At 41.1% G+C, this 16,064-nt stretch overlaps 1 protein-coding gene across 1 annotated transcript in view; it reads left to right on the top strand.

Moving 5' to 3' along the window:
- The window catches only part of POU6F2 (POU class 6 homeobox 2), a 300,202-nt gene that overhangs the window by 113,099 nt on the left and 171,039 nt on the right, over window positions 1–16,064 (top strand). Inside the window, exons 3-4 of the mRNA XM_088520863.1 lie at window positions 12,878–12,969; window positions 13,906–14,134. Of these exons, the coding sequence (XP_088376989.1) occupies window positions 12,878–12,969; window positions 13,906–14,134 (321 nt within the window). The remainder of the gene's footprint in view (window positions 1–12,877; window positions 12,970–13,905; window positions 14,135–16,064) is intronic.

Below are 16,064 nucleotides of genomic sequence, written 5' to 3'. Positions count from 1 at the left end.
ACCTCCTGTTTAGGGCTGCTCTTTATCAGCTTCTCCGGGAACGTGCCGCTGGCTGCCGGCGGCACATGGAAGGGGCTTGCAAGCGTCCCTCAAGCAGTGCTCCACACTAAATGTATCCAAAAGTCAAATGCAAGGTTAGGGTGTATTTCAGCAGTGAACCAAGAGAGCAGCGTCAGAAAAGGAGAATTTTCATCAATAACAGATCACGCGTTCATCCAGCTAAGGAGAGCGAAGGAAAAAGATATTGTATCTATAAGTCTAAGTAAGCCCGTGGGTGTGTATTAAGGGCTTAACTCAATTTGAAAAATGCTGCCCAAATTCGTGGCTACTGTGAGTAAAGTGTTTCTAAACCTCAGATGAGCCATTATACTTATCCAGCATGACATCTGTTAAAATATTTTTGAATGGAGAGCCTGTATGGAGCATACATAATAAGATAGCTTTTGTGAACACGGTTGTATTCCTGATAGGCAAAAATGGCTCATTTGGAGCCATCCCAATTTTATCCTGTTTAGGCGATTTGCTAGATCCCAGATGAAAATCCACAAGAAAATGCAATTAGTGGAATAAAATTTAGTGTGTATGCCCCAAGGCTAGTTTTTACATTGCAGTGGCTTGGCCATTAATTCTTCTTCTTTCTCTAAGTACTGAAAACAAGAGATGATCAAGTTAAGGACCTAATCACATCACAAAATCAAGTATTATTTTCTAGTGCTTCCAGATCCCTTTCTTTTTTTTTAAAAAAAAAAAAACAATGTTTTAAAGGAGCCAGTCCTCTTTTCATTAAGAAAATAGAACAACTAGGCTCATAAGCTTTGACCTTGGATCGTGATCTGGTGGGACCCAGCTGATAGAAATGCTCCCGCTGAAATAAAATGGTCAACTTTCTTGAGTAAAGATTTGTAGGATCTGGCTTCTGGTTCACCAATTTTCAGGCCAAAGCAAATTTTATGGCCAAGTTATAAACATCTGGGAAATGGGGAGTATAATGGAAACGCTGACACAACCTTAACCATAGAGGCATAAGCAGCACAGTTATAATCTGGCAGTGTTGTTTTGACAGCAGTTATTGGATAATGCAATACAGGCCTGGAGCACTTTTAGCTAAATGTATCAATATGAATGTAATTTACTTAGACCTCCATGTAGCCATTCACATTAAAAATCTCTAGCACTCCAATATATAGATCAAGACATTTTCTTTCTTATTCACTTACATCAGACAGTTGTATGTTAAAGTACACATTAAGTAGGCACAGTATTAAATTGCTGAGGCGGTGTTTCTTCAGACTTTTTTTCAGATCACTATTTATTAAACAATATCATAAGAACTATATATCCTTTGGAGTGTTAATATGTAACCAGAACAAACAGAGGACATAGGAAAGGTGGAGAAAAGTTAGATATATAAGCAAGAAAAAGTGAATTATTGATTTTATTGACTGGTCTGTTAACTTCTGACATTGCAATAAAGCCTTATTTATTTGTATACAGAAGACTCAATTACATAGATACATATCATTTTAACAACTGGGTTATTTACAGGAGAATTGCAGCTTCATAAATAATATAGACCGGAATTTCTCAAGCTGATGTTTATCCATTGTTACCTTTTAGGGAGTTATGGTGCCCACAGATACTCATCAGAGGAAAGTCATTAGAATAACACTAAATGAAAACAGTGATATTAGAAGAGTGCACATGCTAAATACATTAACATGCACAAGTGATGTGTTTCAGAAAGACTGATACAAAGCCTATTGCATTTTTTTATTTTTATACACCTGTCTTGTGAATAGGGTTTATCAGTTGCATTTCTACAATTATGTTAAAGGACTGGATTTACTCTGGAAACTCTTTTAAATGCCATTTCAGCTGAGAAACCCTTAGACATGGATATAAGCATTTTTTTTTGTTTTGCTTTAGCGTGTTTTAACTTGGATTGAGCTTTGAATCTAGACATGTCTTGCTGATCTTAAATTCCATAGTGTGTTATTGTCTGTGTATGATCTCTCAGTGCTTTGCTGAAGAACCTTCAGCTAAGGGTAAGTAGTGAAAGAAATTAATTAACAGACCCTGCAGAGTAGTGAGGCAAGCAAGCTGGGTGACTGCTGTTGGGAGTGACTGATTGTGAGAAGAACCTCACTTGGGGTTATTTATTCAATATTTACCAAAAGTCCTTTCCTTCTGGAGCTCCTTCAGTAGCCAGTGTGCACCATGACATTGAGGATGAGGCAGGGTGAGGAGGGCAAGGGGCCTTTTGTGCCAGTCTGAGGATGCAGGGAAGACCTGAAGTGCCTCTGTGCCAAGGTTGCCCTGGAGAGCTCGGAGTAGATCCCTTCAGCATGGGGGAAGGATGGCTGTGGAGCCCCTGGGCGCAGACTGGGTGCTAGGGCAGGAGGCGATTTCAGGTGATGAGAGGTCTGTGACCAGAGAAAGCGGCAGGCTGGCAGTACCCACTCCCATTTACGTGCTCCTGGGCTCCAGGGCTCCTGAGCCAAACAGTGCTCTTTGCCTGGCAGGTTAAAAGAGCTGGCAAAACTCTCACGGGATTTCTGTCTTGAATGGGAACTGAGCCTCAACTTTGCTTTTGCCAGATCAGTGTCCAACCTCTGAGGTTCTTCCTTCCTTTATGGCCGCTGTCACTGGTTGGCAGCAGGAAAGGATGGTGGCAGCAGCGTTTGCTCCTTCAAACCAACCCTGAGCGCCTTTTGCGTATCCTCAAGGTCAGGGAAGCCGAAGGAAGACACCAAGATGGTGATGGCGATGGCTTGGCCTGTAGGAAAGAAGGATGGATCCGGCCCATAGGAAAGGAGGGCCCCGGGCCCTCTCTGCAGCTCCTCGATGGGCAGGCACGAGGCCAGGGCCAGCCTGGCTGTGTGGCAGTGACGTGGCACGTGCCAGGCCAAGGACGCCCGCACAGAGCACTATGTGAACGCGGCTGCATGGCTTCCCCAGCCAGACCGACTTACGTCTCATCACCTGGGAGCACAAACCAAGGTGTTGGGGTCTGTTTGTGCACATACCTCTGTGCATCATCTTATCTTCTGTCAATACAGCTAGGTTTGTCTGCAGGGTTAGGTGGTTCACAATCAGACAATGCAGCTCTTACGGAAATGCAGAATTAGGAAGAGTATTTTCTTCAGAAATATTTTTACTTTTTTGCTCAGCTACAAATTATGTTTAGTAGGCACGTACACATAGTCTGAGATCTGACATCCTCCTCAAAATAAATAATATGACAAATAGAAGCTGATGCTGGTTTTGTGTTGTTGTGTAATGGGGTTAGAATAATGACAGGACAATAATATAATAGAATTCTGCAAAGCCCTCACTCTACTTGACTTTAAGTGGAAGTAAAATCTTAGAAATGAGAGGACAATAAAATAATGCTTTGTAAAAAGGATAAAAGAATAATGTTACCTAAGTCTATTAGTGACATAACACACTATAAATGCACTTAAATTAATAGCATCTTTTACCAGTAGATATTTTTCAATTACCGTAATGCTGAAAATATAAACAGAACAATAACATAAAAATGAAAGCTATGTAAGAAACTAATTTATTTTAAAATGTGTATCTTTATATAGCAAGGCTTACATATATATACGAGCGCAAGCATTTTCATGGATTACAAGCAGTTCGCCTATTCCATATAATTTAATCCTATTAGGGCGTATCACAGTGCCCTCTCTCATTCCTTGAAGCAAGTTGCTTGCCACTTGGTATTTTGGCAAAGCTAAGTCATGTGGCTTCTTTTCGCTTATTTCCTTCCTGCACAACATGCTGTTACAAAGAGGTCCTGCCACGACAAGGTGTTAGCAGCCAGGAGAACTTCATGCGTTAGGTTTGTCCTCTGATATGTGCCTGGTATGTGCAAAGCTTTTTAACCCTACCCAGTGCTGCGTTCTTAAACCTTTCCTAAAAAACTCATCCAACATGAACAAAATCCAGGGGGAGTCTGACTGACATGATCAACGTATCAGAGGAACAATGTCCAAATGTTTGTAAACCCCTTGGTTCTTTATTTCCCTGCAGAACTGTTTTAGTGTGTGAGAAGACCATTTTGGTGGCTACATTTTGGTGTTACTGTCTAGTAAATAGCTGCTCAGTTTTGGGAGGCAGCCTAGATATTGCAGTGACTGCTCCTTCCATTTCAGTTCTTTTTTGTGTTTTTAGCTTTTGGTCTACAGGGGAAGGAGGGAACAGAAGGGGGGAGACCAAGAGCCCTTGCTGCGTGCAGCGGCTTTGACCTTGATTTCGCTGCAGTCAGGATTGGCATTGCTTTCAAGGCACGACCTGCAGACCGAATGTTCTTTAAAAACAGATAAATATGAAGTGTTTGGGAAACTCCTAGCAAACCCCCTTGTAAATAGTCGCAACAATTGATTTGGGCCAATAATAAAGCAGCAGCAGTTAAGTCAGTTGAAGATTTACAAGCTCTGGAGGCATTCATGCTATGGGTTTCTGCAGCTCCCAGCCAACTCTTTCATTTGAAGTAATGGTTCACCCTGCTGAGCCGCCTCCCGAGAAGCTGCTGGCGCTATCAGCCTGTACAGGCTGCTTTGAGAGGGGGAGGCTGCTGAATTTTTGCAGCTAGGAATTTCTGAAGGGACATGTGCAGCTAAATAGGTTTATAATGTAGACTTCCCCCTTCTGTGATTTAGTCTGAACTAGGAACATGGTCTGCTGCCTACCGAGTTGCTGCCTCCGTTAAAGTTTCCCTCCTGGATCTCCACTGGATTCCTACAGCATGCCTCTCTGTGGGATGGCTCTTTCAAGAGTCTCCGTAAATGTGAACAGCCGAACAACCTGTAATGAGACACTTGATGGAGCTGCCCACAGGGCTGTGTAAAGACCACAGCAGAGAGTGTGAAAATTGTTAAAGACCCTGCAGGGAGGAAACCACACAGTGGACTCCATGGCCAGAGTGATAAACCACTCTAAAGTCACTTGACCGCTCTCCCAGGCCAGAATGCCCTGCTAGGGGTTTACATTCATTGTGGGTGTCTTGTGCTGAAAACTGGCTCCCTTTAAGTTGTAGGGATCTGATGCTTTTATTGGGTTTAAATGACATTGTCTCCGTAGTTTGTCTCCTCACTAAACCAGGTGATGTGAACCCTTAAATAGGTTCTCATAGGACTGGTGGGATATTAAGTTGCTTTTATGCTCATCACCTCCCCACCCTGCAGTTTTTGTTTTCCACACCCAGGAACAAGTCAAAGCTTCAGCGAGTTGAAGTTCTCTCATTAGATCACATCAGGAACTTTCCTGTGCCCTACCTTTGCCAGCAAGTCTATCATTGTAACCTAAAAAAGCAGAATATACCAGTCGTGCTCCCCCTGCCCCACACAGCCATTCTTATTGCACATTGCAGACTAGCCACATGCACCGCCTGGCTTTCAGTGGCCGTTAATGCCAGCAATACGTCCAGTGTGCAGGCAGCTGCGCATCCTCACAGGACACCATCAGAACGGATCTTTCCACAGGGAGGATACAGGAATCCGATTGAAAGGGTAATGAGGAGGAAGCAGGGCTTTTGGTGGAAAGGTTGCCTTCTGCCATGTCAAAATGAAAACACGTGCATAGAGAGCTGTAAACATCTCAAAGAAATGTTTGTTAGCTGTAGAAAGATGGGAAACCGTAGCAGTTGTTCCAAAATAGATGTTCTTTAATGTGCTCTCTCTTTGGCATTTAGTAAGCTTGCAGGATTGGAAAGAAAGGAAGTTTAATTTACAGAAGCCTCCTGCCCTTCTTAGCTAGGGATCAGCTGCCCAACATGAAATAATAATGCATTCAACTGTCCATCTTCTGGTAAGTAACCTTTATCATCATTGCATTCACCAGCACTAACAGCAAACAGTGAGTGTGAAATGTTGTATGAATTCAGGGAAAACTGATAGGGTCTTTGTGACCTTAATGTGATTATATTTGTGCTAATGCATACAGTATAAAAGAAACTGGAATTCTCAATATGAAGGGTCCAGTTCATAAAAAATGTATGTACCATTAACAAGGGATTTTTATGTGTTGTACTTAGGGGGTAGAGAAAAGTAGAATGAGTCTATTTTGAATAAAGAACATACTTTTGCAATTATATCCTTTCACCTTTTCTGTGGCAGTGACACTTTTGTTCTCACATGAAATATCTGAAGTGGAAGAATATTCATATAGACACCAATAAGATTTTTTTTTTTTTGGGGAAAAGAGAAGAAAAAGATGAGACAATGCAAGGGAAGCCAAAGTTGAGAAATGTAAAAAAAAAAAAAAAAAAAAGTAGAGAAGAAAATGTAGGGCAGAGTTTGGAGAGCTGTGTTTTTGCATTATCTGTTATTTTTGTGACTTTGTGTGGTAGCTTTTTCTTTGGTGGTAAACATAGCTGGTGGTTGCCCATGAGATATTCTCTGTAACGTGAATCGCTGTAATAACCCGATTTTCATTATAAGCAAGTCATGGAGTTTTAATGTTATCAATGTGGATTCAGAAAGCTGCAGGTGTGTAAATACGAGCCCAGCGCTGTGTGTGCGGGTAACGAGCACAGTGCTTTCCCCAACTCCATACGTCTTGCTGGAGTTGATCCTTTAGGAGAAGAAACCCCCGGGGACCAGGCAAAGGGAAGAGACTGTGCACTGCTGACAAACTGGGCCTTGGGCTCTGCAGTGGTATCGGTAGCTTTGCTGTAGCAACTGTGTGGCCGTCTCAAAAAAGCAAAAAACTTCAGGCTTTTTGTCAGGAAATGCTGAATGCTGCAGTCAGTATGGCAACTTTGTGCTGTTCATTTTGATAGCTAATTCATTCCATTTTACATGCAGGATTTTTAGCTTTTCTATTCAGTCCACCATATTGACATTACATGTCAATATGGCAGATCAATTTTGCATTTACTTACCAAACCTTAGACATTTTCAGAGGTAAATTAGGAGAGTTCTGTACATGGGCAGGGGAAAATTAAGAATGAGAATTTAAGATATGTAAATTGAGACAATGGAGACAATTTGGCGTTATGGAAGATAAGCACAGTACTTAGATTCTTTCCAAAAATAACTGACAGCAAAATAATTGACCATATCCACAGCTGTAACATTGGTAGGTTTCAGAGTTAACAGGTGCAGCTCCACGTGGTGCAGATAGTTCCTGTCCTTACAGTCTGCTATGCAAAGCTGAAATCATTTCACATGAGCTTGGAATCGGAAGCAGAAATACTTCAGGAAAAGGTGACTTTCGTAGCCATCTGTGGGAAAGCCTGATGTTCAGGGAAGGTCAATACAGTCCAGATTAATAAATTGTTTGCCTCATCCTGGTGGTGCTTATTACTAACACTGGAAGAAGACAGCTACCTGGCTACTAAATTAAATATGAGAAGTCGGGGTTTGAATATATAACTTCCAGTCAGTGATTCATTATTCTCATTTAATTTCTGGACTTGATTTTCCTTACTGAAGTAACAGGGATATCTGCTGTCATAACTATAGGATAATAGCAGTGTGAAATGAGTTCAGTCTTCAGCATAAAATCTCAATTTTCTCTCTTGCAAGGATTTGGATGTGTTTGTGCAGCGCTGTGTAGCAATCTGATTAGTCAAAATTTCTGAGGAGGCGACTTGGAAAGGCTTCCTACCTACATGGCCAACCTCTAGGGTCTCAGGGAAAGGAAGCAGTGAAATCAGAGCCCCAGTCTGGTGCTGCAAGGCAAGAAGGGAATTGTTTGGAGACAGTGTTAGGATTTTTCATTATCAGCTGCATCTTCTTCTTCCAGCTATTAAATTTTGTCTGTGTGATTGCTTCTGGTATAATTACTGACTATTAAGGGTCCACTCAATGAAGAACTGAGTTCATGATTAATTAGAGATGTTAGATTTCCACACACAGAACCTGATAATTTGAGTATTACCAGTCGGTGTATTTGCTTTTTTTTTAAGAAGTTGTCTTTTCCTTCCTAGTAAGAGTGTTTATGATCTAACTGTGCCTCTATTATATGCTCAGACAGTGAGTTTACTGTTTTTAAAAATCTAAGCCTATTTTTCTTACAGATAGTATTTTTACCTTCATGTTTTGATTCTTAAAGCTGTATCTTTAATGTGAGTTGGATGAAAGAGTAAAGGGAAAAATCTGGTCTTGATTTCTTATTGTTGCAGTTGCTTAAAGATGATTACAACAAATGTAATGGATCACACTGAAGAACTGAATCTAAGTTTTCTAATATGAACTGCTACTTGAAATGCTAGCTTCTTCTAAGTTGATTCATTTATAATATTTGCTTAAAAGATGTTGAATTCTTTTCTTGACGACCATGAAGAAGTTAAGTATGTAGCTCCCCCGCTGAGGCCTGTTCCATGCTGAGGTTCAAGCACAGCCTGGTGCTCAGGTTCAGACTCAGCCTCGCGCTGAAGTGTCACCTCTGGGTGAGCTTTTAGAGCAGAGTTTGGGAGGAGGCCGTTTGGGAGCCGGTGTTCTTTGGTGTGGGCACAGGCAAAGATCTGTGCAGGAAGCAAGAGGTCTAGGCCAGGGCTGGGGTATATTTAACTTACGCTTTTATATATCCTGTGGTGCTTTTCAGCAAGGTCACAGTTGCCCATGAGCTTTAAGCCCCCTGCAAGAGCAGGTCATTGTGTGCGCCAAGAAGCAACAGCACGGGCAGTGTGTTCCTGTGCGGGTTGCTTGGGTTTTCACCCCAGCTTTCCTGGACAATGTTGCTACAGCCAGAAAGAGAGAGGTGCCTAAATTAGGCTGGTTTGAAGATCTGGATCTCAGTCCCTGTGTCCATTAGTTGCTCACCTGCAGAGCAGGGATTAGAGCAGCCCTCCTTTTGTGGGGCGCTGTGGGGTACAGACACGTCGAAGGGAATTATCTGTCTTGCTGAAAGGATGTACATAGCAGAATGTGCTAAACTGTGGAAAGCCTCTTTGTAATCAGTGCGTTTGTAGTCTTAATTCTCATGAGATTAGGAGCCCTCGGGATGTGATTTTTTTTTTCCTTCAGTTACCCCTCTTGTGTTTTTGTTCATTTTTCAAACCACATACTGTAAAACTTCTTTTTTTTTTTTTTTTTTTGGATGGGAGCTTTTTTGGAAATGGGAGAAGAAGGTTGCCTTTGTTTTACTTAGTTTTTTAAAAATAATATTTCATTTTAGGGGGGTTATTTTACAGTGTTTACAGCGCACTTCAATTTTTTATTGTGTCATGCCCTCCCAGCTCCTTGGTGGGATGAGAGGTGAGCGTATATATTATATAATTTATAATTAATTTATGGTGAATCGCATATGATTAATGCTACTTATTAAATATTAAAACCTTGGCTACATGTGCTACAGCAGTAGCACTGCTGCTCGTAGAGTACTACTGAGCAAGCTTTTTGACTTAGGCTGTGATGGCAGCGCTCACTTCCAAGGGAAGTCTTGGCTCCAGAAGGTACCGCTGTTTTCAGAGCAGCTGCCCCATTCTCCCTGCCCCAGATGAACCAGGAATCACAGCTGTAATGTGAGCAGAGTCTCTCAAGAACATACTCAAGGGTGATGGTGGAGGTGCTGCTGGTACCTCCCCAGCTCTGCAGAGGTTGCGGAGTCCTGTTTTTCCGTACTGGAATCCCCGTAGCTGTGAGAAAGCTCGATGGCATGGGGAGGCAGCCTTCCAGGAGTCTGCGCAAGGGGAAAATTGAGGCTAGATTTTGACAGCCCTTTTTTTTTCCTGTGTGAATAGTGGAATTTAGGCAATGGAATAATTTACCTACAAAGGTCATTGCAGCATCTGGAATGAATGAGCTCCCACATCAAGGCAGTACAACCAAGACGGAAAAACAAAGGGGATCACACACTGCCAAGCCTGGAGAATGGGCCTAATGAAGGCTTTTTCCAAACTGGTAACAACGTGCCTGCAAACCAGACATAACAGAGGTAGCACAGGGTGCTCTCAACTTTCGGGATGTTCCAAACTCAGGAGAGTCCTCCGCTGCTGACTCGACGGGGTAGAAGAGGAAAGGTGGCCTTTAGCCCCTGCTTTCGTGCTTGCGCGGAGCCTTGTCCTGCCCCTTCTGCTGAAGGCAGCAGCGCGCAGCAAGGCGCAAACGCGGCGAGCGCGTGTGCGCAGCCGCACCGAGTGCCGGCATCTGCGCCTCGCTGCGTCTACTGCCAGCCCGCGCAGCCTGCCCGCTTTCCTCTACGTCTGGAAAAAATGGAACACCGGAGCGCCTGTTACAGCAGGTAGATCAGACGGGGCCTAAATACCCCTGGTAAATTTATGAGAAAGAAAGATATGGACACAAGAGGAAAGGTGAGAATTCAATTCTGAGGATCCAGCATGCATAATTTCATGTAGGGAGCCATGTAGGACCACATTCATATGTGTGAAATTGCGTGCTCCTTTACTAAAATGCCTGTGTCGCGTTGAAAGTGAGCTGGAAGAAGCAGGCAGAGCATTCAAGCACTTGAATAAAAAGATATATCATCTTCAATCAGGGACCATATGAAAGGAATGTAATCCTAAGTGATTCCAATTAGTACAATGCAAAAGGAAAGGAATATAATTAATTTTAGTTTAATGGGCCTGCATAACCCACTTGTACAACACACAGCTTGTGAGATGAAATACTGCAAAATCCTTAGGGCACAGATAATAGAAAACAGTGGGTTTGGGGATATCTTATGCCATGAAACAAATGCCAAAGCAAGGCATATTTCTTTGAGGTTTTTTGGTTATTTACTGAGAGATCAGGCTATATTAATTGCAGGAAAATCAAATTCTAGTCAACTATTTCACTCCTGCTTTTCACTTCACTCGAACCTTTTATAGGACAATTTAATGATCTGACAGGTTATTAGGAGCTTATTTTAATATTAACTAAATCATCTGCTAAGACAAAATTCTGAGCCCTTAAAATTACATTTAAAAATTGATTTAGAAGGTTTGATTTTAATGGGAAGTGATATATTCATTGGTATTGAATCTTTTTTGTAATATCACTTTATACATACCACTGTGATAAGACGGTTTTAAAAAAATAGCACAATGATATGTGGAAATTACCTAAGGTAAACTTTTGTTCAGTAATGTAGAACCATGTTTTGTATAGGAGGAAACCATACAGAAGCAAACCTAGGTTTGGTTTGTTTGATGGCAGCAATCCTGCTAGGATTGCAAGGCATTTGAAAGAAACAGCTTTCACTGAACCTTGCATCTCTAGTTACATTTCTTGCTTTTCAAGTATCTCAGATGAGTAAATCACACATAAAAAATGTAGTGACTGGGTCTCCCATGTTAGGCAGTGGTGGAGTCCTCGCCAATTATAATAGGTCCTCTTATTCTCATTATTAAATGACAGTAGTCAATAAAATGCCAAACATTTTGATGGAATTCACTTTATAAAATGTCAGCGAGTCTGTATGTTTTATTAGTTCCAAATCAATTTAGAAATTTCAATAGAGGGTTTGTAAGCATTCCCAAAGCAACGTCCGTTTCTGACTCTCGGAGAGCACACCAAAATATTACAAATTAATCAGATTTTCAGATTTCTGCATAATAGCTCTGCACATTTATTGTTTAATACCATTCTAAAATGCTGTTATGATTGACACTTTGCTGTAGAGATAGAAGTCAATTGAATAATATGTAGCAGTCAATTTTATTTGTACCTTAATGTGCTGAAGTATTTTTTTCACATTTTCATTATTTATAAGTCTGTCCCCTTGGAGAATATATAGAAGAATTTGTTTTAAATGAGCTGATAATACCCTCTTTAAAATTTATAAGTATGACAGAATCATATCCTTTTACTCTAGCACACCATGGCTTGCCAATAAACTAGTTGGGAATTGTCTAGCACTTGCTATTCATAGGACAAACATTGGAAAAGGGATCTTGTTAAGGTTTACCTTGAATTAGATTTCAACCACGGATCAGAAAAAAAAAAAAAAAAACCCTAACAAGTTAATGGAGCAAAAGCTATTGGACTAACCAGAAAACCTGAAATTGTAGCTAGGATTTTCCTTTCCTACTACAGCTACTTTTAATGCTTATTGTCATTCCTTCAGCTTCAAAGATAGATGTGTCCTCATGTGTTGAAAAAAATTGCCATCAGTTTTGAAAAAGTTTATGAGTCAATGAGTCCTTCCACAGGAGAGACTGGAGATCTGGTCATACGTTTGAAAACAACTTGGTGCTTTCTTGAACCTGATAGGATCCCTTTCCTTTTCTTAAAAAAATAGCTTTGCAGGCTTCAGCAAAATGTAGTGGGTTATATTCTGTACTTAGCAAGGCATTGGTGCCAGCATATAAATCATGTTGGATACTCATCATCTCAATAAATACTGAAAAGCCTTGGTTTTGCAGAATTTTGCTTCCCCTCTGCTTTAGAAGACCAGGAAAGTAGCTGTCATTTGAAGGAGTACTTATTTTCAGTTCACATAGTGCCTTTTATTGTGCCTAGCGTCCCTTACCGTGCCGTATTCTTGCCTCAGTAAGTGGCGTAAGAAAAGACTTTATTAAAGACACAAAGCAGTGGCGACTTGATTGTTTTCCAGATAATTTTTGCTTTCAGGAATTAGAATGGCTGATGCTCACCTAAGCATAAAGAACGCAGTTCCCACACACGCGGAGCGCTCATGTACTCTATGTAAATTGATGTGTAATGCAGCCCACATTAGCTCGGTTGATGATAGCTTCAGTTTCAGTGCTGTCAGGTTTTCGTATCTCCTTGAATGAGTTGGCTGGTCTGAATGAATGTTAGCATAATTTATGCAGCTGATAAGTGATTTGAGTGCTTGAGTTATTGATAAAGCACTTTAGCATATCATTTTCAGCTTGATGTTATGTGACATCACAGTCAAAAGCAATGTGCCGGTCCCCAGGCTTGATATTAAGGTAGATTTTCTCTTTGAATTTCAGAGGCCAGAGGAAACGCAGTGCTGTCTGATACGAGCACAGCCGACCAACACCAACCCAGTCAGTCCCACCCTGCGTTCCCCGTCGGGCCCCAGGTCAGTATCTTTCCTTTAGACTAACTGAAACATATAGTTTGATGAAAAGTAAATAATCATAAATGATCACAATTTTTCTGTGTAATGTAGCAAACGTGATTCTGAGGTGTTTGGCTACATTTTGAGGTTGGGAAAAGGTAGTATCCATGTGCCATGTTTATGTTTTGAAAGGCATTTGTTTGGAAAGATTAGCTTTCTTCTGTGCTTGTTTTGGCATACTTAGGAGGTTAAATTGTTTGAACTTTTTCTATAAGTGATTTTTGAAATACAGGTTGTGATTTAATATTAAAAAGCTAGTGCAATTTTAATGCATCCTTATTGACTGACAACTCTGCATGTCAAGTATAGCTCCTGCCTTAGTAAAAGCATTTCATTTATCTGTTATGCCAGGTATTTATTTTCTTTGCAGAAAAATGTGGGCATTATAGTATGGCCCTATATGAAATTTTAAAAGCAACCGTCACCATAGCCTGAGAAAATACTTAATGTTTGAACTCAGTTCATGGTACAGTCTGCATACAGTCCACATAAGCTGCTGGCAGTTGTCACTATGGTGTTTTTAAGACTTACTAATATACAAGTGGGAAAAAATGGGAAATGTTGCAGGTACTTGTAGGCTGATTTGAATCAGGAGGCCTCCTTGTGTTGATAAATATCTTTGATGCGTGTGTCGTGGACTGTCCACTCTAGAGTCAACTGGAATTGCTCCCGTGCTACAGGACAATCAGGCTTCCAATTTTGGTATACCAAATTTGTCAGAGCATTTTGTGTTGCTGAAAGTTACACTTTGAGATCCTGGAAGATGCTGGGGATAGGTGGATCCGTGCATCGTGATTGCACGTCTGCACTGCAGCGCTGCAGGGTCGCGAGCAGGAGAGGCACGGGGTGCTGAGGCAGGCCCGGGAAAGGGCGCTCACTCCGTGTGTTTCCTTGCAGCCACTACTGACAGCCCAGCAGCTGGCCTCGGCAGTGGCAGGGGTGATGCCGGGCGGCACGCCGGCCCTCAATCAGCCCATCCTTATTCCCTTCAACATGGCTGGACAGCTGGGTGGCCAACAAGGACTGGTCCTGACTCTCCCTACGGCTAATCTCACCAACATCCAAGGGCTGGTAGCAGCAGCTGCAGCAGGAGGCATCATGACTTTGCCATTGCAAAATCTACAAGGTAAGTTGTGTGTGGCATTTCTGTAAAGGATTTTTTGGGCTTTTTTGTTTTATTTCCTCCCTCTCAAACAGAGGATTTTCTCTCTCCCAAACTCTGTATTGGATATTAATACTTGAACTGCTTTTGAATATTCACAAGACATGTAAAGGACATTTGCATTTTTATAAGCAGGCATTAAGGGTTGTGTTTTACATTCTGTGGGTCACTACTGTGAGGTGCTTGAATGGATCATTAGTCTTTTCAGTACCAGTGATCAATGTTCCCTACTCACAATTCACTTTAAAATTTCAAATAGCAGCACAAAGTCAGGTATTTTGTTTAACCATTACTGATTAGGGTATGTTGAATGAATAGAGGCCACTAAAAACACAGTGGTGCATCAAACTCTCTTTTAGAAAACTTTCTATTATAAAATCAGACTTTTTTCAGGTAACTGCCACTAATGGTTCAGGTGTGCATTCTCATTCCTCACATGTGAGGTCAGCTTTACCACAGCCTTCTGCCATCCACTGGGTCCTCTGAGGATAGTACAAATGATTGGAGGAGCTGCATGACTCCTACACTAGAGCAGCAAAAAGTTAATCTGTGTATCCTTCCCACTGTGTCATCTGCACCATGTGTGCAACAAGTCTGCATTAAAATACTAGTGGTATTCTCTTTATGGTCTAAGTGAAACATTGTACTGAGAGAAACTGTATATATCTGCTTTTCTCTTGTATTCTTTTGCTGTTCAATCAGTATGTCTAATACAGTTAGAAATCCAAACACATGATATAAAATACAAATGTATTTATTTACTATTCCAAATAAGGCTGTTGCTGAACTGAATTCTGCCAAATATAGCAAGATAAATGTTAGCAAAAATCTCACATTAGAATTGCAAAACAGCTTTAATAGAAATATGGTAAGTATGTGATTATCCAATGTGAAAGTGATGGTGGGGTGGGGAAGAGGATCGGATTACAGCTTGAGTTCTCTCAATTTTTTTAGCTTGGTTTTTCTTCATTTCTTGCTGACATAAATGGTGAGGAAAGTTTTCCAAGGATAGAATGGGTGTTTCATTAAATGCCTACTCATGCTGCACCCAAAGTACTTTCTAGGTGATTAAACTCTGGCTGCTGTCCATGACTTAATGAATTGTTTGAAGCACCTTACTGTACAGGTTGTGAAACAGGGGAAAGGAAGAGACAACAAATGTGTAGAACAAACTCTATACAAACCATATGCATAGTACTCTTACCTGTTGGCACAGCTACTTGCCTTTACCTTGTGCATGTTTTAAAGTTTAATGCCAACAGACCTCTCATCATAGTTGTAAATGGTTTTCACTTTAATGTTTAAAATAATGTCTCTCTCATACCATTAAGCTGCCCCAAAGAACCTGTCATTCATAAATCATAGATGAAAAGGACACACTAATGCACAAATTTTGCTTGTTTAAAATTTGAGAGTGCATGTAAAGTAGGGATCTGGAGATTAAAAAAATAATGCAGGAACAGGAGCGGGTAAAAGCAGACATAACAAAGTGAAGGGGAAGTGCCTTTTTAGCGTAGGTGGGTGATGAAATCTTAATGAGGAAGCAGGCATTATAAAAACGTATCTTTCCACTCTGGAGTGTTCCAGGTTATGGTTGCCTGTGTATGGGGTATTATAAATAAACATAAGCTTGTACAGTTCTTACGTCATTAATTTGCCCTGTGTTGCGGAGCTGGAGAGTAGGGATTAAGCCAGACAACCTTTGCTCTTTAGTTTAGCCATGGGTATCTAGTTCTTGGCTAAAAGGAGTGACTCCACTGCCAAATAAGTTTTGCAAGCAATGACCTGGTTGAAAAGTCTTCCTCTATAATTCTTAATTGTGTGCAGAAGTGTAGGATCAAATAGGTACTTGTTGGATCACCAGGTGCAGTTCCCCTTCCACGGAGGCAATCAT

This window comes from Tinamus guttatus, unplaced genomic scaffold (assembly GCF_059628265.1).
Source record: "Tinamus guttatus ecotype Peru unplaced genomic scaffold, ASM5962826v1 Tinamus_guttatus_pri_ptg000104l, whole genome shotgun sequence".
In the NCBI taxonomy this organism is placed as follows: domain Eukaryota; kingdom Metazoa; phylum Chordata; class Aves; order Tinamiformes; family Tinamidae; genus Tinamus; species Tinamus guttatus.
Note: the sequence above shows the minus strand (reverse complement) of the source record. Positions and strands in the feature narration are given on the sequence as shown.